Raw genomic sequence first — 24,654 nt, forward strand, 5'->3', positions numbered from 1 at the left:
AATGTGCAATTAGAAAAGAGATAATTACTGCATTCCAGTGTTTCCCCAAAATTCCATAATTAAGCCAAAAATACTTTCTAAAGGTATACCAGTGCATTTGGAAGACAGAATTTTAATTTATAAAATAGGTAAGCTGTGTAATTTTGTTTTTAGTTCTTCTAAAAGTTTGATTTATAACTGAAGAGAAAATGAAACTTTGCATTTTATATCTGCATTTCTAATGTTGAAATCTGCTGTAATTTGTAATTGTTTAGCCAATGAAGCTTTCAGCTGGTTTCTTTTTTCTGACTCTGATCCCATTCATTTTAATGGAACTCTTCCATTAGCAAAGCAATCAGGCTTGCTTAATTCTTTTATTTCAGGAAACGTGTCCTTGGTTTGTTCTCACCTTATCATTAGCTGATATTTCAAAGGATGATCTTGACAAAAGATTTCTATGGGTTTATGGGTCTTTGGGATTCCACAGCTAAAGAATGCTCTGCTTTTTAGATTTTACTGAACTTTTGTGGATTGATTACAGACTGACATCTTTGCTGTTGAAGCTGTGCACCTTGGACATTTGTACAAGATTGTTATAGGACACAATGGTCTTGGATCAGGTCAGTAATCTCTCTCTCTAATCACTGAATACTGCCTGAAAAGTTATTGACCTTTTCTTTGAAATACAATATGTATTTCTTAAACTGAAAGTATGAAAACTTTTTAGAAGTGAAAGACAAAGGCTTCTAAGGAAACTGTTCAAGTGACACAGTTATCTTCTTGTATCACCACAAATTTCAAATAATTTTGCTCACTTTCAGTATACTCTCAACCATTATATTAAGGACGCCATCTGCTACTGTTCCATCATTTTTGACTAATTCATATGGAAAAACTCTGAAGAGGGGGAGTGTCTGCATGATAAGACATTGAATATGTCTTGTGCAGTCTGTGTTATAGATAAAATTGGCTATTATAATTTTAGGTTGATTAGCGTTTATCAGTTACATTGTAAAGATGCAGTTGGATATTTTGGTTATACTATCTTGTCATTAGACACCCAATTAATGGTGGAACTCAAATTGCTTGCAGTCACAAGACCTGTTTTCAAACTCTTAAGCCTAAATATTGTAAAACATAGGAACTTATGTTGAGCCATGATAAGCTGCTATCTAGTCTTGTTGATATTTTGATTGACAAAGAAAATAAGTCTCATACAATGACTATGTTAAATGATGGGGGAGAAGTGCGGCACTCAGAGCCATGACAGTCAGGGAGGGCCTAGCAGGCCCATAAGCAAGCTCTACAGTAGCTAGAGCAGGTACTGACTTCTCTCCAGCCAGTGGAGCTGCAGATTATGCAGTTCCAGTAGAAGAGAGAAAGCCATGGGAAGTCAGAAGCCATTAAATCTTCCTCTCATGAACTAACTTTTTTTATTTTATTTTTTTACATTTATTCTAAGGAAACGGCTGGTTTCTGGACAAAGTTGTAATCAAGGATCCTGTAACAGATTTGGGTTATACTTTTCTTTGTCACAGGTTGGTGGTGTTTCATTTAGGTTAGATTTGTAATGAATTTGTAATTAATCATAGTTTTTCTTCTGAAATATGCTGTCAAGGGAAATATGTGTTTCCTAAAAAGTGAGCTGAAATGGTCTGATTCTTTTTACAGGTCTCTGAGTAGTATCTGCCCCAAATCTCTGGTGCATTTGAGCTAATGAAAAATAAATAAAAAGTTCTGCCTGGGAACCTTCCATTCTTGCGCCTTGTGAACTATTCAGGACATACTTTTTTGACACGTTGCCCATATCCAACACCTTGGATCTGACACCAGCAGGTCCATTCATTCTTCCACGTCATGTGGTGCGAGGCTTTTCAGAACAGTGGGTTTCTGTCTCTCCAGCAGACTGGTCCTACTTTACTGAAGTTAGTATGGAGATTAACTTGGGGTTCAATGAGCTCAGGATCTGATTTTAAATCTGTGAAATGGCTATCACAAACACAGCTAGCTGACCACATCTCTTTTTCTCATTTGCCTTGCAGCCTGTCACTGAACTCTAATGTAACTTTAAGCAATCCTAGCTTCCCTTGCATTTCCCCTGAAGATGCTGCTGCTCTGAATCTTCTGTTCTATAGCTCATTTCTAATTTTATCTATGCCTGATTAATTCTCAACACCTTACGAAAAAATTATAATTGATAAAGATCAGTGCAAATATTAGGAATAGTAAAGTCCAGTCACGTATGAATCTAGCTGCAGCTTGCCAGTGGCACCTCAATTCTATTTCCTCCTCTCACTTCTCTGAGTGAATAAATAACTGCCCGAGACAGCTCGGAGTGAGCGATGTGCACACTGAAACTGATTTATGTGCAAGTAAGGACTTTCTGCCTATCAGATACAGCACCTCATCTTTGCTTGACCTAATTTTGATTCTGTATTCTAGATGAGATGAACTGCTACGAAGAGATCTATAATGCTAGCTTCATACATAATTTAGGGAGAGTTCAAATCCATTTCAGGCAGAAAAATACAGGGTATGTGCTACTTATTGTTAGAGCCCAACGCTATGCTTGCTGATCTTGCTCCCACAGTGTGTGAATCCTTTTGACTCAAATGAACTTAAACTTATGTAAGTAGATGTGAGGCAGGTACAATGGCATTATAAAAGTATAGTTCAGACATGATAAAATTATTGCCTGTGTTGGATTTGCCTCCCTGTATAGGGATTTTCAGGGCATGGAACTCTTTGTATCCTGCTGTAGCCTTCTTGCAGACAGGAAGAGCAAACAACATGACCACTGCACCTTTTGTTATTGATCTAGGACCAGTATGAGTTCTCTGATTTGTAATAATTGGCTTGGGCCCTTGTACCTCAGTCCAGGAAAGTATTTATTTATAAGTTTCATCAAGAGCAAACAAATAAAACCATTTTTGCCAAAGTCAATCTCTTTTCACTAAAGCTGGATGTTTTGATTGTTTTTTGTCAGCCTTGAGACTTTGATAAATAGAACAGGAAGTATCAGTATGCAAGTGCCATTGTGGAAGTTGCCAGTCAAGGTTATATTACTGAAATGGGTTCTGTTTTTTAGGTGGCTAGACCAGGGGCAGGATGATGGCAATATTGCTAGAGAACTGACTGTGACAGGTGCCAGCACTTTTCCAGGAAGTAAGTGAAAATTGGTGGGGAGGAGAACCCAACCTCACTGCAGCTGAATGAGGATGTTCTGTAAAGTAATTACACGGTTTTTATCTGTACAGGGCAAGAACTGGAACTCAGGAGAGAGGAAACTGTAAGAACGTACCTTTTCATTTGTATTTAAACTATTCAAATTATGCTTTGAGTGAAATCAGCTCAGTTTTTCTCATGTATGTCAAATTCCTGTGTATCATCTTCTCATAAGTCTTTTCTGCTTGTTGTTTACAAAACTAGTGGGCTGCCGAAAAGTGGAAATTTCAGGAAGGCAATACACTTCAGTTTTACAGCAGGCTCACCCATGGCTTCATTTGCCTCAGTCCAGATAGCAGTGTTGATGCTCTTGGTGACAAGAAAAACAAATATGGTAAAGTATTTTTCATGTGCATGTATGCATAAAAGATATGAGAAAGGAGAACTTTATAGTTCGCTGTGATCTCCTATAGTGATTCCTGTAATGAATAGAAGTAGATAATTATAATAAACATTTTCTGTACTTAAAATATTTACATGTATTAATGTTATAAGAACTCAGAAGTTATATGCTTGATTTGCATATAAAGCACAAAAAATATCTCATATGGTATCTTGTCACTGGCTTTCACTTACCAAATAGAAACTTCTTGTTATCTGCAGTTTAATGTTCCCATGGAACTTCTATGGCAAGGAAAGTTACAGTCTTTTGTAACTAGATCCATCTAAGATAACAAGTTCAAATTTCCAGGCATAGTTCATTAATAGGGAGCATTTATGTGTATATGTGTGTGTGTATATATATATGTAAAAATTTAATTTTGTTCCATCCTTTTCATTGATTTTAATGGCACTCTTCAAGTTCCACCTCTTCATCAGCTTCCATCCTACTATAATATGTATCATATTAGACACATATTTTTGTTATCTTTGTAGTGATGGAGCTGTGCAGACTTTCTGACATCTTCCCGGGGACCTTATACACATCTTTTTCAAAGTGATAGAACAGAATCTTTCAGGACACCCAAAAATTACATGGAGAGCACAGCAATCAATACTCCTTAGCATAGCTTATAAAGGCACCTTAGAAAAGCTGCACCAGCAAACTCCAGTGTATAACATGGGAGATGAGTAATTTTACTAAAGCTCCTATTATTTAGCAGTTTTGGTCCTTGAGTTCAAAGTATTTGGTGACTCAAACACTGATTAACTCAAAACTTCTATCTACAGCTTTAGGATTTGCAAGTGTCTTAAATGCCTGAAAGCAGTTGCACAGCATGGTAGTATCCTTCCTCCAAGGAGATCCATTTAGGATCACAAACTGAATTACTTGTTGACAGACCAAACTACCTGCTTGTAGAAATTTGGTTTCTAATCTGTACTGATGCAGTAAGCACATCTTTGTTGCTCTTTAATGCTGTGTCTTTGATTGAAGGCTTGTATCTGGTTTGATTTAGACAAATCAGATCACTTAGACACTGCAGAGTTCATAATCTAACATGCAGAATTCAAGTTCACACTGCTGTTTCCTGATTTTTATCTAGATGCACTTTCCTTTCTATAGATTAGTGCATTTCTAATGGTATTTTTGCAGCATAAACATGTGACATTTTTATTGCATTCTGTATCTTTTTGGTGTACTTTTACATGCTAGATGTAAAATTCATATGAGTGTTATCTCCACAATTTTAAATAAGTAACATGTATAATTGTGCAAATACCAAATCTGATGCACAACTACTAAATATCAGTAGTTAAAGATGATAAATACAATTAAATATATTAGAAAGATCAAAACAAAATTGTTATAAACTGGCTGTCAATTAATTTAGATTGTAAATCAGAAAAATTAGTAGTGTGATCTGTAATCTCCCAAGAATTTAGTAATACTTAGGAATTAAACTGGTAAACAAAAAGAGCTTGATTTTTCTGAATAATATAATAAAGTTGTCCTGATATCAGAGGAACAGTTAGTGACACAGGAATAACCATGTATTCTTTTTTTATAGTTCAGAGTACAAAACAAACAGAAGAACAAAATGAACGCAGACACCTATCATGCAACTCTTCTGCCTTCAGAACAAAATCTTTCTCCCTTAACTTCTTTCAGATTTGTTTGGTTTATTTGTATGTGGAGTATTTACAAAACATCTAGAATAGTCATGTGCAACAGAAGTCCGCAAGTGCTGACTTGGGAACTGTTGTTTAAATTTTCATTTAGGGGCCCTGCTTCCTTGTGTGTGCTTTGGAATAAAATCTCTGACATAAATTAGCTACCTAACTTTCCTAATAGAAAACTCTGCATTTCAGATACTGGTAGAACTGTTTGTCTTCAGCAGATCTAAAGCAATATAATTCAAAGGCCTCCAAAGCTGTGATGGCAAATTATATCAGAAGATGATTTGGTCTAGCGCTTTGTAATTTCTCAGGAAGCTTTATCTCTATCTGTACACAGAGACCCATTGTGACAGTTATGTGTCCTCCCTATCTCGCCTCAAGGACTAGAAGCCCCATCTGTATTTTGTGATTTGTGGCATCATCCTGATGGGCACAATGGGCACAGTTGTTTAAAAAAATCAGGTGTTCTGCTGGAAACAATAGAGATGGCACTACTTTAGCTTTCGTCAGTATTTTATAGTTATAAGAGGTAATTGTTTGGACAATTGGCCAGATTTAAAATTTTAGAAGCTGTGAGCTATGGTGCGACATTTGATTTACAAATTCTAATATGGATACAGAGAAAATGAATTATCTTTTCCAACCTGAGAGCTTTATGTTCCCTACCTGATCTGTTATTTATCATATAAATTCATTACTGTACCCCAGTTCATTACACTGGAGTCCTCAGCTTCTTTTTATGGATCTTTTTTAAAAAAACCATATATGCTGATTAAAAGAAATTTGTTCCTTATCATTAACTCTCAGGGTTTTTCTTCTCAAGACAATAGACAATAGTCTCTAGACGCCCATTCCTGAAGGAATGAGGGGATTCATTGATCAGAGAGGTCAGACTGTTAAGTTAAACACTTGATTAATTCTTTTCCCTTGAAAATGATAAATTATCAATTGTAATTAAATACAAATATGAAATAACATACTCTCATACTTCTAACATTTTTTTGATTTAACTCTTAGGTCTTTTTGATGTAAATGTCAAAGGGAGAAATATATGTATATTCAGCAGTCATCAGATGCCACGTCTTGCTCTTGCTGTTGTCAATGGCCATGTAATTGGAAAGGTAGGAAAAGCTGTTACTGATTTCTGCTTCATAATTACATTTCATTGTCTGATTAAAAATAATGTTGTTTTAATCTCTCTAATAACTGCTTCCAGTCAGATAAAGAGCTAAGAATTGCAGAACTGAACCCAGGAAATTCCAATGAATAGACAAATTTAGACATAGGGCTTTGTCTGTTTTCTCACAGTTTACTTTTTACTCTTTGGTAGGATTTTTTAATAGACTAAATGATTTGATGCAGGAATACCTGGCCATTCCAAGCTGTAATTTATATTGGCTTGCCACATGTTACCAAGGTAACTGGAATGCCCTCATATTGTGTTGACATGCCTGAGGGATGCCATCCAGAGGGACCTGGACAAGCTTGAGAAGTGGGCCCATGTGAATGTCATGAGGTTCAACAAGGCCAAGTACAAGGTCCTGCATCTGGGTTGGGGCAACCCCTAGTATCAGTACAGGCTGGAGGATGAAGGGATTGAGAGCAGCCCTGCCAAGAAGGACTTGGGGGTACTGGTGGATGAAAAATTGGACATGAGCTGGCAATGTGAACTCGCAGCTCAGAAAGCCAACTGTATCCTGGTCTGCATCAAAAGAAACCTGACAAACCTGACCACCTCCTACGACAGGGTGACTGGCTTATTGGATGAGGGAAAGTCTACCTTGACTTCAGTAAGGCCTTTGACACCATTTCCCACAGCATTCTCCTGGCAAAACTGGCTGCTCGCAGCTTGGATGGGCACACGCTTTGCTGGGTAAAAGACTGGCTGGATGGCCAGGACTAAAGAGTTGTGGTGAACGGAGTTAAATCCGATTGGCGGCCAGTCACGAGTGGTGTCCCCCAGGGCTCAGTTTTGGGGACACTCCTGTTTAACATCTTTATTGATGATCTAGATGAGGGGGTCGAGTGCACCCTCAGTAAGTTTGCAGATGACACCAAGTTGGGTGGGACTGTTGATCTGCTCGAGGGTAGGGAGACTCTGCAGAGAGACCGGGACAGGCTGGAGCGATGGGCTAAGGCCAACTGGAAGAGCTTCAATAAGGCCAAATGCCGGGTGCTGCACTTGGGCCACAACAACCCCCAGCAGCGCTACAGGCTTGGGGAGGAGTGGCTGGAGAGCTGCCAGTCAGAGGGGGACCTGGGGGTGTTGATTGACAGCCGGCTGAACATGAGCCAGCAGTGTGCCCAGGTGGCCAAGAAGGCCAATGGCATCCTGGCTTGTATCAGAAATAGCGTGGCCAGCAGGGACAGGGAAGTGATCTTACCCCTGTGCTCGGCACTGGTGAGGCCGCACCTCGATGACTGTGTTCAGTTTTGGGCCCCTCACTACAAAAAGGACACTGAATCACTTGAGCGTGTCCAAAGAAGGACAACGAAGCTGGTGAAGGGTCTGGAGCACATGTCTTATGAGGAGTGGCTGAGGGAACTGGGGTTGTTTAGTCTGGAGAAGAGGAGGCTGAGGGGAGACCTCATCGCCCTCTACAGCTGCCTGAAAGGAGGGTGCAGAGAGCTGGGGATGAGTCTCTTTAACCAAGTAACAAGTGATAGGACAAGAGGGAATGGCCTCAAATTGCGCCAGGGAAGGTTTAGACTGGATATTAGGAAGCATTTCTTTACAGAACAGGTTGTTAGGCATTGGAATGGGCTGCCCAGGGAGGTGGTGGAGTCCCCATTGCTGGAGGTGTTTAAGAGTTGCGTTGACATAGCGCTTAGGGATATGGCGTAGTTGGGAACTGTCAGTGTTAGGTTAATGGTTGGACTAGCTGATCTTCAAGGTCTTTTCCAACCTTGATGATTCTGTGATTCTGTGAAGTGAGGCCAGCAGGTCTGCTCTCTTGAGACCACACCTGGAGTACTGCATCCAGCTCTGGGAATCCCAACATAAGAAGCATATGGACCTGCTCAAGTGCACCCAGAGGAGGGCCATGAAGATAATCAGGGGGCTGGAGCACCTCCCCTGTGAGGACAGACTGAGAGAGTTGGGGTTGTTCAACTTAGAGAAGAGATGGCTCCAGGGAGACCTTATAGCAGCCTTCCAGTACTTAAAGGGGGCCTACAGGAAACATGGGGAAGGAATTTTCATAAGGGAATGTAGTGATAGGACATGGGGTACCGGTTTCAAACTGAAAGAAAGTATATTTAGATTAGCTATAAGGAAGAAATTCTTTACTGTGAGCGTGGTGAGACACTGGAACATGTTGCCCAGAGAGGTTGTGGCTGCCCCCTCCCTGGAAGCGTTCAAGGCCAGGTTGGATGGGGCTTTGAGCAACCTGATCTAGTGGAAAGGGAGGGGTTGGAACTAGATGATCTTTAAGGTCCCTTCCAACCCAAACCATTCAATGATTCTATGACTTTACATTTATTAAAATCCTAGTTTTATTTAAATATGAGAATGATGATGGGGTTGATAAAATATTTAAATATGTATTTTGTATATTGTCTCTTTTATACAATGGGATTGCACAGTCTGCAAGCCTGAACAGATAAGCACGAATAGTGTGTTGTTGTACTCTGTCAAGTAAAACTTCTGACTCCTTCAGTGTTTTCTGTGAGAACAGTATAAGTAAATGAGGACAAACACTGAGACAAACGAAGAGGAGCTAATGGTAGAAAGCTGCTGTAGTTCATTTGCTGTCTATGTCAATTTTACATTCCAAACTTGTTTGCCATGTTTTAGGCTGAGACTCTAACTCTCCTGCTGCTTGAGGCACCCAGCTATCTTTCATGTTATCCTCAGATCTGTGTCATCGTAAGATGAACTGTTTCTGTGCTTTGAAATTCTGGAGTCCACATTTTAGGACTTTGGTACCAGGACTGCAAATCTTAAAAATATAAAGACATTTTTGTACTAGACTGGTAATATAGTGGAAACTTGAACAATACAGAAACTATTTTGTGATAGTCTCTGTTCTGGATTTTGCCATGTCTAGTAGTTCATATAATTTATTATTCCTACTTTGACTTTGTTAGAGCAAAGACAAGACTTGCTGTGAGCTCCGTGTTCACCTTCAACCAAATGGTTGTGCCATTCTTGAGTCTGCCAGAAGCCCAGGTCACACTGTTACGTTCGATCTTCAAGGCAAAGCAGCTGATGAAACAACCGGATACACTGGACTTTGCAAAGAATTTGTTGTGCATGTCAAGGTAAGGTGGGCAGAGGGATATTAAGAAGACTCTTCTAAAATTTACTGTTATAAAGCAGATTGCATCTACTCAAATGTCAGAGGATTGCAAGCTAAAGGAGTGATCCTCTCCCGCCAGGTGGAGCTAAACCACAGCTTAACAAGTAGGCTTCACTTGAGAAGTTTAACTGCTCTCATGGTATGAGCGATGCCGATACTGCAGGTGTTATATGCCAAAGGGTGGGCTGTTACAAAAAAAAATGCATCTCTAAACTTCTTAGTAAACCTTTGAAAAGTAGGAAGGTAGGTACATACAGGAGAGCTGCATGGGAAATTACTTAATTTGAAAAGAGAACAAATTCCTTAACTTGCCATGCTCCTTGTGCTCTGGATGTTGCGCTGGGCTGCTGAACAATAAAAAGCAGGAAAGCTGCAGAATAGGGAAATATTTCCACTATCCACCTTAGTGTCTGCACAGAATGCAGCAAATATTCAAAGGCTGGAGGTATAATTGAATTACTTGGGACTTATTAGTTTCCATTTATACATGGAAATGCATTAATAAGTGCTTAAAATAAATCAGTATGAACAATATAAATGTCAAAGTTTAATATGGAGAAAAGATGTGCTATTCACAAAGGACTTCTTGTCTGTGGTTTGGAGGGTGTATTTCACCATGGTGCCATCATTCTGCTCAACACAAGTCTCTGCCAGGCTCTGTGCCTCAGACCTGATGGGAGCTGCAGCGGAGCAGGTCAGCAGCAGCAGGAGTCCTGCTGGAAGGTGCATAAAATCAGCTCTGGAGTCTGCATGTTTGAAAGTGTGAGAAACCCAAGAATGTATCTGAAGATCAAAGATGACCAGTGCAACGGAACAGTAAGCAGATCTTGTTTGTATTTCCCTCTGTAGATAAAGATATTTGAGTAAATTGTCAGTGATAGCAGAGAAATTTTATTTTACTTGCTTGGATAAAAATGGGATAAAACATTGTTGAGATTTAAAATTTCTCAGATCTTTTCCTTCATTTGCCTAAGGAAAGATAGAAAAATATAGCAAGAGAAGCTGTCATGTCTATTTGGCACTTGATTGTAAAGATGTGATTATATTTGTAAACTATTGAGAATTTGGATGTAGTTAAAATTTATTTGTTGCTAGATAGCTGATGAGTCTGTCAAGATTCTGTTGTGCTAATTTGATTTCTATTAAACAACCACACTTATACTGGTGTGAGTTTGGAAGATGTTAACATCCTAGCTTTTACAAATGATTCTGTTTTGTCTGAAATGAAGATCCTGATTTTTTTTCCTCATCAGGCAACCACATAGAGTTTATTCTTGAAATACCTCACCAGTAGCCTGTATATTTAGTAATAAAACTAAGCTTGGGGAATGGTTGATCTTTGAACCTATAATATTCTCCTCCTACTAGGAGTTTAACTGTTGCAGATTTACATTTGAGAGCAAAAAAGAGAATGAGACATTAGTATTTGCTCATTAGACTCAATGTTTACTAATCCTATGTCTGCTGATATGAAGTGATATAATTGCTTTGAATGTGGCAGAGCACAAACATGTTCAGGGTTTTAAAGTGGTATTGAGTCTAAATAAACTGATGATAAAACCCACTAATGAATAATTAAGATGTAAGTTAAGTGGGAAACTCCTTTGAATGTATCCTAGACTTTGCCAAAATCCTAACAGAAATCAGAACACTTTCATATGTGATCTTTCACTTAAATTATGTGATCAATCTTTCTGTTCACAAAGGAATAAGCAAGGCCAAGATATGTATATATATATGTGTGTGTGTAATAATGTAGGACATTGTGAAGAACCTAAAGTTAAACTGAAATGTTATTAAAAGTTGCTAATAATGAAGCCTTAAGAAACATCCAACTTGCCTAGCTACGTCAAATCAATTGCTGAATTCACATTTCTGTCTTCAATTTCCTAGGGCACAGGTGATGAATACTGTCACTTTAAAATTGAGAAGAATTTGGAAACTGGATCTGTAAGTCTAGAATCAGTGCGAAATAAAGGGATATATGTTGGTCTCCTGCCAGATGGCCAGACTAAGCCAGTCATTAACACTGGAGAAAGAAACATTTTTTTCTACCCACAGGTCGTCAAATGTATGTAATTTCTTAATATTCTACAGTAAGTGTTAGTGATTAGTGTTTCTAAATGACAAATTCAAAGCAAAAGTCTAAAATGTAGATTAGCACAGTTTTCTTTATTGTGTTTCAGTAATTTTAAAGGTGAAAAGTTCATGGTACCCACACTTAATTTGTCCTATGTAGCTAGTTAATTTGTCTTCATTTCTTTCTTTTTATAACAATAAATGATGCAGAAGAAATCTATTTTTTTATTGAACAAACAAACTTTTGAGCATAAGAGTCAAAACAGGTGACAAGTTAGAGATGGAGTTGTCTTCCTGAGTCTATTCCTCATTCTGGCCACAGATAATGGAAGCCTGGGAGATGTTGTCTTGCTGTCAACTATTCCACAGTCTTTCCAGATTTTACAGGGAAAGCAGCAGACTTTAGCGAGGGCCTGTTTGACAGTGTTCAGTTTCTTTTTTAATGGTGCGAAATACATTGTACTTCCCCCATTAGTATATTGATTATGTGATTCTTCTGTTCCATAGTCAGGTTTGAGAGCTATTGCAGTCAGAAAGCTCCTTCTCTAGGGAGCTGACCTGTTCTAGTCAACTAGCCAGGACTCAGAAATTAACTCTCAGCACACTCTGGATCACTGTCATTGGACTGTCTGCTTGTCTCTTCTCCTTCAGAAAGAAGTTTTTAATTTGGTGAACAATTGGTTACCACACATATCCAGCTGACTTGGATTACAGCTGCAGAACACAGTGGAATTACAATACTTGTATTCTTATCTGGTGGACATAGTCACAGAGATCAAGAAATTAAACGTGACATGAAAATGCTAAACTGGCCATCAGTTTGAAATTGAGAATTTGGTCAGATTTTTGCCAGACACAAGCAGAACAGGGTCATCTTGAATGCTTTGACCAGCAAAGGGAAAGTATCAAAGCATACAACCAGTCTTATTATTAATTATTCTATATATATATTGTGACCGAGACATACAGAAGCATTATGAAAGTCATGGTAATGGCATCCCTACCATTCAGTTCCTACTTGCTACAAGGTGACAAGAATATTTCAGTCACTGTGTCCTTGTAGAAATGAGGAAAGTATTTTCCTTTGTTACTTTTTGGAAGAGCAGGGCTTTCACTGGAAATTCTCAACAAAGCAGGGCTTACTGATGCCATTAAAATAAAATGTTATTTTGTTACAGGCTTGAGTTGTCCTGAATCCTTGTTACTCAGTAAAAGGAACATAAAAGGATCTAATATCTTCTATGAGAGCAACCAAGATTGTCTGTTTGCCACTTCGTATTATCAGAAATGGCCTCTAGCAGTTTTCATTTCAGTATTCCCACCCTTAAGAAAGGAAATATCATGGGGGTGGAGAAGCTTATCTTGGAGAAAACTACATTTTAACCAGTCATTTTATTCATACAACAATGCTAAATTGTTACTTAGATTTTCAAAATAGTAAATGGAGTGTTCTTGGTATGCCATTTTTTTTCCCCACTTTTTGTGGCATGCTGCTAACAATAAAAGCTAATAATAGCTAGTGACTGTGCAATACATAGAGAAAAGATTTTGGTGTCCACTGTGTTGAATGGTTGTGAGATCTGTTATTAGTGTTTGTCACTTAACATATGGGAAGCTTCTGAGCAAGAAAAAGCAAATGATTTGTAGCTAGTGACAGAATTTACATTTCATTGGTTTAGTTGGCCGGGAAGAGCTTATGGGAACATCTGCAGCACTCAATCAAGAGAAGAAAGACTTCAGAGAATCTCAACTCCAACCAGCAAAAGCCCAGAAGCCAGTATCTCAAAGCCATTCAACTCTTCCACCCTCAAGTAAGCAGCACTTCACAAACTAGTTGTGATATAGTGTTGTGTTATGTCTGCCCTCCATGCACCTTTGCAGTGACCTGCCTCAGGAAGGACAATGAATAACTTTCCTAGACTATTGACTTATGCATGCATACATGCACCTTAAAACACATTATTGGTTGTTGTTTTTTAAAAGAGTATTGGAATGTCATTTATTGATAAGGCAACAAGCATGTAACTGTTGAATAATTTCACTAACTTTTTTTAAAAAAAAAGTAACTAAGCACCTATCTTAAGGACTATTTCTGTGGAAATTAAGAGACTGATATACTACAGTCCAAAGCTCACTGAAAGTAATGGAATATTTCTCATTTATGCTTTCTCACATCTATGTTTTCTGCTTTATGATTCACTGGGGGAAAGAGTAAGGTTTTGGTGCACTGCATGCTGGCTTTATACCTATGTTTAGGCAGGTAGGGACAGATAAACAATGTTCTGGTCATGCTCCTGAAGTGATAGTCTACCAGACAGGTAGGGACAGATAAACAATGTTCTGGTCATGCTCCTGAAGTGATAGTCTACCAGACATGTTTTACTAGAATAAACAACCACTTCCTTGTTTAGCTACAGAAGTTGCATAAATGGTGTAAGGCAATGATTTCCCCAACTCAAAAATTTTACAGGAATGTTCAGCGTCCTAGTAACCAAAGAAGGTATGGCTGAGGAACTAAACAAGACAGGGAATGATACATCCCTCAAGGAGTCAGGATGATCATGTTTGCTTCCTGACTCTCTTTTATTTCAATGCATCCAAGGACCCTGTCTGCACAGCCTGAATTCTTTCACATCACCATGAAAAGCAGATGGGATAAATGGAAACTACTGAGCTCCACACAGCAAATTGAGGCATATTCACATGGTGGAAAAATATCTGTTATCTTGAGTGAGCTTTAAAGACATGATTATATTAGAGCTTCCACTATGGGAGACTTGGTTAGTCAGCTAGAGGTAGCTCCAAAGGCATTAATGAAGGAAATAATTCAGGTGGGTTGCTGATTTGGTTTTGAGCTTGGTCCTCAGACTACTATTTCAAAGTGTACATGAAAAGTCTGGCAATGTGAACAAGACATCAAATATGGCATACTTGTTCATAGAGTATAATATGAAGTATCAGGAAGGATTTTAAATAAATACAGTTGAACCAAAGTATCCTGGTTAAATTCAAGGCATAGGTGTGGATTATTATTAATTACTGTTAATTGTTTCTGGCAATGTTGTTTCTATTCTTAGCTTAAAACACTCACTTTGCAGTTCTAATCTATCAGACTTCATGTTGTATCATTGTGTCATAAAGCCTTCCCAGTGTTGTGAGTTGTCAGCAACTGGTGAGATATGTTGTATTTGAAACCCATGGCAACAATACACAAGCCATCAAACCTGTTTTCAAAGAAGCTGGATTTTTTTAGGGTTGGATACAAAGGATCCTTTTATAGAAGCAATATCTGCCGTGAAATTGGTTACATAGAGTCTATAACGCTTTGTAAGAAGTACTTCTGACATTCATAAATGTGGACTCTGCTTATGCAAAATGAATAGAAATATCAAAGTTACTCTGTCCTTCAAAGAAAATGCTAATTTTTAGTAAGATATTTTCACTCAGAATACTTTAAAGGTAACTGACTTTTGACATGTAGAGCTGAGACAATTTTTAAACTGGTATTCATTAAATACTCATTTGCTTTTTTCACTCCCAGTTAACATTCAAAAAAGGGTGATGTTTGTGTTGAGTGTACAATCCAGCAATATGCTTAGCATCTAAACTCAGAGCAGATTAACCCTTAGACTGACCAGGCCATCTTTTTATGTCTGTGTCTGCTAATCAGTAGCTGTGTTTTGGTGGTTGTTTTCACAAATAATTGATTTAGGATTAATTAAAATGAAAACTGTGCTACAGCAATTGGGGCTTCTCATTTTGCAATGTGAGTTCTCTGTTCCTCAAGAAACTTCTTTCACTGTGCAAGGGTGATGCTAGTTCCCAGCTTCTACGTAGTAGTTCACAGGATGGAGATATTAGAGTGAGTGTCAGAGACAAGTCAGCTAAAATGCATGCAAGACACCACGTTACAGACTCAAGACTGATCAAATGTGCTGCCCAAACCAGAGGGAAATATATATATGGTTAGAGGACCACAGAGTCTAGGGATAAAGGAGATGAAGCAGAAAGCACTAAAAACTCAAACCAAAAATTGTGGGAGTTTTTAAACTCCTTTTTACTCTTCTGTTACTAGTTGGAAAAGCAAGCCAAAATCAACAGCCTTGCTGAAAATATAGACTTGTGTCCTATTATGTATCAGCTAGCAAGCATGCAAGAATCTTATGGCATTTCCCAAATGACTTGGTACTAGAGATTTCCTCTTAGCTTGTTCCTTATGTTTCCCAAACCATGTTTAAATTTCAGTGGTGAAAATATGCCTGTGTGTGCCAGTGAAAGGAAGGGAGAGATTTTATTAGCTTTCATCACACAGACACAGTCACAGAATCACAGAATCATCTAGGTTGGAAAAGACCTTGAAGATCATCCAGTCCAACCATTGACCTAACACTGACAGTTCCCAACTACGCCATATCCCTAAGCGCTATGTCAACGCAACTCTTAAACACCTCCAGCAATGGGGACTCCACCACCTCCCTGGGCAGCCCATTCCAATGCCTAACAACCTGTTCTGTAAAGAAATGCTTCCTAATATCCAGTCTAAACCTTCCCTGGCGCAATTTGAGGCCATTCCCTCTTGTCCTATCACTTGTTACTTGGTTAAAGAGACTCATCCCCAGCTCTCTGCACCCTCCTTTCAGGCAGCTGTAGAGGGCGATGAGGTCTCCCCTCAGCCTCCTCTTCTCCAGACTAAACAACCCCAGTTCCCTCAGCCACTCCTCATAAGACATGTGCTCCAGACCCTTCACCAGCTTCGTTGTCCTTCTTTGGACACGCTCAAGTGATTCAGTGTCCTTTTTGTAGTGAGGGGCCCAAAACTGAACACAGTCATCGAGGTGCAGCCTCACCAGTGCCGAGTACAGGGGTAAGATCACTTCCCTGTCCCTGCTGGCCACGCTATTTCTGATACAAGCCAGGATGCCATTGGCCTTCTTGGCCACCTGGGCACACTGCTGGCTCATGTTCAGCCGGCTGTCAATCAATACCCCCAGGTCCCTCTCTGACTGGCAGCTCTCCAGCCACTGCTCCCCAAGCCTGTAGCGCTGCTGGGGGTTGTTGTGGCCCAAGTGCAGCACCCGGCATTTGGCCTTATTGAAGCTCTTCCAGTTGGCCTTAGCCCATCGCTCCAGCCTGTCCAGATCTCTCTGCAGAGTCTCCCTACCCTCGAGCAGATCAACAGTCCCACCCAACTTGGTGTCATCTGCAAACTTACTGAGGGTGCACTCGACCCCCTCATCTAGATCATCAATAAAGATGTTAAACAGGAGTGGCCCCAAAACTGAGCCCTGGGGGACACCACTTGTGACTGGTTGCCAACTGGATTTAACTCCGTTCACCACAACTCTTTGGGCCCGGCCATCCAAACAGTTTTTTACCCAGCAAAGCGTGTGCCCATCCAAGCTGCGAGCAGCCAGTTTTGCCAGGAGAATGCTGTGGGAAATGGTGTCAGAGGCCTTACTGAAGTCAAGGTAGACAACATCCACAGCCTTTCCCTCATCTAATAAGCGGGTCACCCTGTCGTAGAAGGAGATCAGGTTTGTCAGGCAGGACCTGCCTTTCATAAACCCATGCTGACTAGGCCTGATCATCTGGTTGTCCATTATATGACTTTTAATGGCACCTGAGATGACCTGCTCCATGACCTTCCCTGGCACCAAGGTCAGACTGACACGTGTATAGTTTCCTGGATCAGTCTGTGATGTTGGGAACATATTTGTGGTTTGGTATTAAAAAATTGTGTCTCTGAGAAATGACTTCTATACCCCCCACGTTCCTTTCCTATATGCCTGAAATACTGTTAGTTACTATTAATTTTTAGTATATTTTACTTAAAAGAGAAAATAAGATACAAATAAAATCCGATCTCATTTCCATTTGGTTTACACTGGAAATGGTGATATAAAAAGTTGTAATAAAAATGCATCAACTTTATTTCCAAGTTTGTGCTCTAGAGATTAATTTTTCTGATGGTTCATTTCAAAAGACCTAATCATATGATCTTCTGGGACAAGATAATTTTTGTTTTGCTTTAGATTTAGGATAAGTAAATAAAAATTAAAGCTATTTTTATACAACTGTGTGAAGGATTGTGACATCATCATTCTCATGCAGACCTATCAGAATGAATTTTTGTCACCATAGATTTACAGCATGGTGTCATGAACTGTGTAATGTCCCATGACTAATGCACGGTAACCATCAAATCATCTTTTCAGACTGGAATATTTTTAGCCTGTAGCAAATCAATCCCACTGATTTCTATTTGTAAGAAGGACCAGTAAATTATGAAGCAAAAAGCATTCCAAGCCTGTGAATTGTTTGTGCATTGTAATCGTTTTCAAGAGGTGGTAGTTTGAGGCTGCAGTAGCTGCTTTGGGCAGCAACAGCCCAGGCTTGGAATTCTTGTGCTAAGCATATGGAGCAGCCTGGGCTTCCTTATGCTTCTTGAATACCTGTGTATTTTGTGAAAATTTTCATCTCTTTGCTGCAAGAAAGATGTGGTTTTAGATAGCTGGAAGCAACTCTAGCTTTCAGTTACAGGTGAGGAGCTGGGTAACTACAGTTACAGAAAGTTATATAGTCAAGTTCTCAAAAATATTTATTATGCCAAAGCAACTACTTTGCTATAGTTCTGTTAGTTTAGTCACTGAAAGACAAGTGTAATTAAGTTTTTATTCAGGTAAATGTAAGATGTTTGCCTTTTGCTTTATTTCTGGAGTGTGTATTTTCTTTTTTCTTTCAGAATAACTTGCTCTTAGTCATGTTGAAGAATACAATAACAGTGATTATTATGACACTATTGCCTATTTCTAAATTACCATAACCATTCCAAAGTCATACTACTACCGTTAGAAGCACTGCTCTAACAGCCATACTACTACAGTTCTGAATTTCTTAAAAATAGATTAACCAAATTTTAGTCTTTACCAGGGCTGAAATTTCCACTGATTCCAGAAGTTAGTCCTTATTTATTATAGAACTTTGTGCTGGATCCTAATTTCTTTGCAATTCCTCGTGCAATTATTTCACATCAGTTAATAGTTCAATGCTAGTAGATCATAATTCAGGTTTCGTGTTTTAGTAACGATGTTGATTTAACCTATAGGACAACCTGATGATTCAAGCAACTATGTAATTCCTTTTGAGTACCACTTTTAAGAAAAAAGGTGTTTATTTAGTATCATAAAACTAACGTTTGAGGAAATTTAGAGGGAAGATCAGGACTATGTCTCAGTATAGAACTGATCCTTCTTCACATACCCAATTTGCTTCAGCGATGTTTCAGCAGGATGTGGAATTTGTTCTTCATGAAAGTTTATTAAGAAGCAAGTCTCAAGGATTCAAAACTCTTTTTCACTTTGCCTTCAAACTTATATTTCAATGACAGCAACAAAGCACAGTGAGATAAATTTTGCAAATTTCTGTCATAGGTATTGCTTTATTTTGTTTAGTATTTGTACTGGCCTTGGCTGGGATGGACTTAATTTTCTTCATAGCAGTCTGTCTGGTGCTGTGTTTTAGCCTGGTGAGCAAAGCAGTGTTGATAACATACCAATGTTTTAGCTGTTGCTGAGCAGCGCTTGCACAGCACTGAGTCCGTCTCTGTTTCTCACTGCACTCTGTGTGTGTGGGTGGGGGGGACGCATCCAGGACAGCTGACCCTGACTGACCAAGGAGATACATTGTCATGTTCAGCAATAAAACTGGAGGGGAGTTTTTCCAAAGTAGTTGTTCCTCAGGGACTAGCTGGGCATCAATCTGATGGTGGTGAGTGATTGCTTTTGCATCACTTTTTTTTTCTGTTTTTTCCCTTTGAGGTAAAGTCAGTTTAATAAGTGAAGGGAAAAACTCCATCCCAGGGAAACCCAGTACAGTATTTTAATCAAACCAATAAAATAGCAAAGGGCTTTGATAGCAAGGTATGTAGTGCAATAGGAACATACATAGTGATGCATTGGGAATACTTCAACAAATCCGTATCAGTGACTGTTTATGAATTCTGCAAAATTGTAAGTGAAGTCCATTACATGTTTGGAGCCTCTGGCTTCCAAAACTTTGGTTCATAGAAAGCTACTTAATGGATGAAAAATGAGCTGGGGGATACAAAAAGAAAATTAATCTGCAGCACAGATTATATTAATTATCGTTAGCATATTAAAAAGTCTCTTTGCAGTCACATGAAAAGGCCTCATGAAGAGCAGTTTGGGAACCCCTGCAGGACACGGTATATAGACAATGTGTTGGTTCATCTTTTAAAATTTAGGGTTTATAGCTGCCTCTTGTGTCAGAACAGATTATAAATTCTTGGGGGCAAGGACCCCCTCTTTTCAAGAGGACTTCATGGTCCCATTACTGAAAAGTATTGTTCCAGATATCTGATGTCTTTTAAATCCACTTTGATTAGAATACTCAAAACTAAATTCCTTTATCCGAAGAGAGTCTATTTTTTCATATCTCATGTGCAGAGGTGTCATTTGACATCTTTGGATATATTTTTTTATATATATTTTTTTTCTCTTAAGGGTAGATGAAAGATCACTAGGTGCTATTCTAAAGTGGAATATATGTTTTCCAAAATTATATTTGCTCAGTCATTAAAGCTGTGAAATTTATTCATAAAGTGGATTGTGCTGCTATTGTGTCATTCATGCAGAACCTGCCTTAGCCCAGATGCTGGCACTGTATGCATAAGAATGGTTGGGCATGGATATATTGTGCTCTTTTTTGAGTATTTTACAGTACTTAATTAATATTCAACTTGAAGAAAGTTAATTTCCTGAATATTTTTTTTCATTTGAAATGAAAATTGCCTTTATTCTCAGACATGTGATTCTGCTAATTATGTCCCAACACAAGGCATTAGAGGAGTTTTTACAAGTAATTCTACTCATTTCTAAATGTCAGGCTAAGGAACTAGAAATGTCAATTTAATGGCCATAGTTCTGCATCATAGCATCCTTACCCTACACCAGAATATGTAAAAAGAATAAGTGCATGTGAGAAATACTTGTTCTTTTCCAGTTGATTCTTGTAGCTCAACTAATCAGTACATTTTGGTCTAGACAAGAAACATAAATCAATCTTTTCAGACTATCTCCCTTGCCATGAAAAAATACAGTCCCCTCTCTGTTATGGTCTCCTTATGTGCTGAAGTTACAACAGCGACTGGCAGTTTCATGTCGATTTTCATCTCCCACTAATGTTCTGTATTTCACAGAGGAAATGAGAAATTCCCAAGGTGGTGAGTGTCCCCTTCCTTCAGATGATGAATGGAAAGTGTCAATGCTGGCAGGAACTGAAGCAAATGTCGTTCTCTGGATATATGGAGACAGAGGAGTAGCTGGACCAATAACTCTTGGCAAGGACAACAGAAAGCAACTGTTTCTTCCCTGGCAGGAGGATGAATTTCAGGTAGCTAATGAAGGCTAAGAACATTATTTTAATGTGTACCTTTCCAAAGATTATTCTGTCATGTGAAAAGAAAAAATGTTTTTCTCCTATGTTTACTGCATACAATAAATCTCTATCTAAGCTCTATGAATTCTGCATTAAATCAGCTTGGTGCATATAGTTAGCAACAGAGGAAATGCTCTTTCTTTTAACCCCCTCTCCCTCATAATAGTAGCTCAAATGGGACAACTGCAGGAGTGAATTGATTTCTTTAAGGTAATTGATTTGAAAGTAGCTTTAGAAACTATCCACTCCTAAACAAACGATGTCTGATGTAAGACTTGTATATCATTTAGGGATCTTTAGTAATGAAATCTTCATAGATACAGTTTTCAAAGCATACTATAAAATGTATGCTGTGGAACTGTTTCAGTTAAGGAAGAAAACCATTTTTTAAGCTGCCATATGATAAATAGCTGAAATGTCAGAAGCTTTACCTATGGAATTACTAAGAGCCCAATAAAACCTACAGGTTATCATGTCATGAAAACACAAAGAGTTCTGCTATTATTCAAGAATAACCCCATCTGTATTGTAATAAGGAACTTATGTCTAGTTAGGCTGAGAGGAAATTACCAAAGGGGCTAAAATGTCTGTTTTACTTAAATGTCTCAGATGCATGTAACACATTGCCATCTTCAGCTAACTGAAGGAGTAGTTATATTTTTCACATTTTTTGCAAATTGTTTTCTGCACTTACTAACTCTTCTAATACAAACTTGGCACAAACCAAGATTTTTACTGTCAATAGTATTAATAATACTGTCTATGAATATGGCATAGGCAGGAAGATAACCAACTGTAATTTGCATTTTCTAAGCATGTAAGCTATATATTTTGATCCATGGGGAATCCTGTTCTCCTAATTAGTGAATAATTTATAAGCAATGTTGGGTAATGGCATGTTTGCAATGTTAATCCATACATTCTTAAGAGATGGACCAATTTTTCTTCTCTAATATAGATATTGCCCATTATGGCTGTGCGCTGTGGATATTGATCTTGTGAGAGAGCAGAATCTTTCTCTCAGCACCTGGGGCTGTTAGTATGATTCTTTACATCACGCTGACACTATTGCTTTCAGGCATGAAACAGCAAATGTCACCAAAGTGCTTTTCACTCTTTAGTCTGCAATAGATAAATCCACAAAGAAAAAGCCTATGAGTAAGAGCTCTTTCTTCTTTTTTTCCCTTTAAACTTTATCCTGTACTTATTTAGCAGGATAAGTCTTGAAATGAGGATAGGAATGCAAGACTTAAAAATAATTACATCTTCTTTTATATCATTTATATCTTTGAGCTTGATATGGTTTCACTGATATTTTCTAGAGCAGAAGATAACAAATTTTGTTCTGTAAAATAATCAACTTAATCATAGCTCTGGCCAGGAGTTCTAGGAAGAAAACAGCTTCTGAAAGCCTGTAATAATCAGGCAATTTAGAGTCAGGGTTCTTTAACCTTTCACTTTATCAGCAGTATGCACAACTATGAAAAATTCATGTAGAACTATCTTGAGAAATAAAAATCATTCATATGTGGGCTTTCCTCTCTTACCTTACCCATGTGAGTATTCACTCTCTGTTTAATCCTAAAACTGTGCATGAGAAAAATCAAGAAGGATACCAGAGGGTTTCTTCTAGGAGATCTCTGCTTGTTTTAGACTGAAGTCACTCTTTGTATTCTGCAAAGTTCACTACATTAATGTTTTATATTGATACATGAAATGATCATGTAACTTTTTTAAAAACCAAAGTCCTGAAAAGGGATTCATTAGAATAAACAGACAACATGACAACACTGTGTATTCAGTGAACACCAGCTCTGTTAATGAGAAGACAGTATCTCATATTACTTGATAAGTAGGGTGGTTAGTTTGTGAAATGTGGGAAATGACAACAGTTGTTTTTTCAGTCAAGCTGTGTACATGACCTTACTTTACTACTGCTTTAATCCCAAAGTCTCCAGGTTACCTCTAAGAAGACTACTTAGAGAGAGAAATATTATGCAGCATAAGCAAGGATATCAGAATCTGACTCCACAGAACAAAGCTGTTTTCTTAAGCTGATGGAAGAGGCAGGAACCATATTGTCACATCAATGTTGCAAGCCTGGAGTTAGCATTTATTCTGTAAATGAAGTGCAGGTTGATGTAGCAAATATACCAGTATAATAAGTACAGGTGCAAATTCCTCAGATTCTTTCTCAAGCAACCGTTGTGATTTGCTGAGTGCATTTCAATGTTAGGGAAAATAAGGGTAAAAGTTGTCTGATTCTAGAAATCTTTGACTAAAGCATGGTAACACTGTGACTATAATGTAAAAGTTTTGTATACAAAAGCACAGACATCTAAAAGCTGATACAGAAACTGAGGTAATTCTGACCTCTGAAAAGAGAAGAGGACTTTTTATTAATGAATTAAAGAATGAATGGATAACACACTAGTAGGTGTTTCTAAGAGAATGAAAAGAAAATAATTTTTGTACAGTGTAAATAGCTTTTTTGGATTTAAATGATGGATTGGAATAGGCTGTTACTAACCTTTTATTAATAGAATTATTATTTGAGGAATATGATAATGTACTTACTAATGATCTAAAATGATTTATGCTCACTTTAAATAATGGTTAAACTTTAAATAAACCCCAGATAAGTGGGATAGTATAGGGTTGCATAGAGTAGATTTCATGAGAGCATGTATAATGCTTGAAAGCGCAAATGAATGCAAATCATAGTCAGAAAGCAAAGGTAGTATCAAAGTTTTGCAGATGTTCTGCTGGCTTTTGTAAATTTAAAGAAAGTCTCCAAAAGTTTTATATCCTTCACTTTGACATACTAGAGTTTATAGTCATGTTGCTCTGCTGCATTATGAAAGATTTGTGACCTGTGATTTAGTGGATTTAATTTTTTATTCCACATTTCTCTCATGAATGGCCCCCATCAGCTTTTTTTTTACTTTCCAAACTTTGAAGAGTTCAAATATCTGCCATATCATTTCTCTGGCAAGCATTGTGATTTCACTAGACTATAATCTTGTCAAACCGGGGCTCAGACAGAAATCTGCTTAGACAAAACAGAAACAGTCTCTTTTCTGGATCCCGTAATCCAAAATCTGCCAATCAAAGGTTGAGCGCTGTTCCTGTATACTCAGATACTGCAGTGGTTCAGAGAAATGTGGAACCAATTGTGAAGATAAAGATGCAGTTTTATGTATAATTGATTTTTTTCCACATGTGATATAGCTATATTTTTTCCAGAAATATAGCTCAAATTGAATCAATGGCAAAATGTGCATAAATGATAACTGTATTTTTTGAGTTATTTCACATGTGATGATTGAAAATACAGGAAGGGAAATGTTTAAAGTTTGGGGTTTTTTTGCAAGATGTCCTGAAGGCTGTCACAGTTTTAAGCACAGAATTCATAGGCCTGTGCTTGCCATTAGGATACTGCTTCTTCTGTATGTGTGGGAGACAGACTGAAATGCCTTTTAATCACAAATTGGATACAGTGTTAGTTTGAAAGGCATGGCCTTACTTAATCAGCATGCAGCCTCTACCACACAAG

At 38.2% G+C, this 24,654-nt stretch overlaps 1 protein-coding gene across 1 annotated transcript in view; it reads left to right on the forward strand.

The window, feature by feature from the left end:
* RP1 (RP1 axonemal microtubule associated) overlaps positions 1-24,654 on the forward strand; it is a 179,564-nt gene that overhangs the window by 31,476 nt on the left and 123,434 nt on the right. Inside the window, exons 8-18 of the mRNA XM_074881345.1 lie at positions 521-599; positions 1,442-1,517; positions 3,068-3,144; positions 3,237-3,268; positions 3,409-3,538; positions 6,280-6,383; positions 9,352-9,525; positions 10,167-10,379; positions 11,457-11,634; positions 13,322-13,453; positions 20,860-21,053. Of these exons, the coding sequence (XP_074737446.1) occupies positions 521-599; positions 1,442-1,517; positions 3,068-3,144; positions 3,237-3,268; positions 3,409-3,538; positions 6,280-6,383; positions 9,352-9,525; positions 10,167-10,379; positions 11,457-11,634; positions 13,322-13,453; positions 20,860-21,053 (1,389 nt within the window). The remainder of the gene's footprint in view (positions 1-520; positions 600-1,441; positions 1,518-3,067; positions 3,145-3,236; positions 3,269-3,408; positions 3,539-6,279; positions 6,384-9,351; positions 9,526-10,166; positions 10,380-11,456; positions 11,635-13,321; positions 13,454-20,859; positions 21,054-24,654) is intronic.

Source organism: Strix uralensis, chromosome 1, assembly GCF_047716275.1.
Source record: "Strix uralensis isolate ZFMK-TIS-50842 chromosome 1, bStrUra1, whole genome shotgun sequence".
Classification (NCBI taxonomy): Eukaryota; Metazoa; Chordata; class Aves; order Strigiformes; family Strigidae; genus Strix; species Strix uralensis.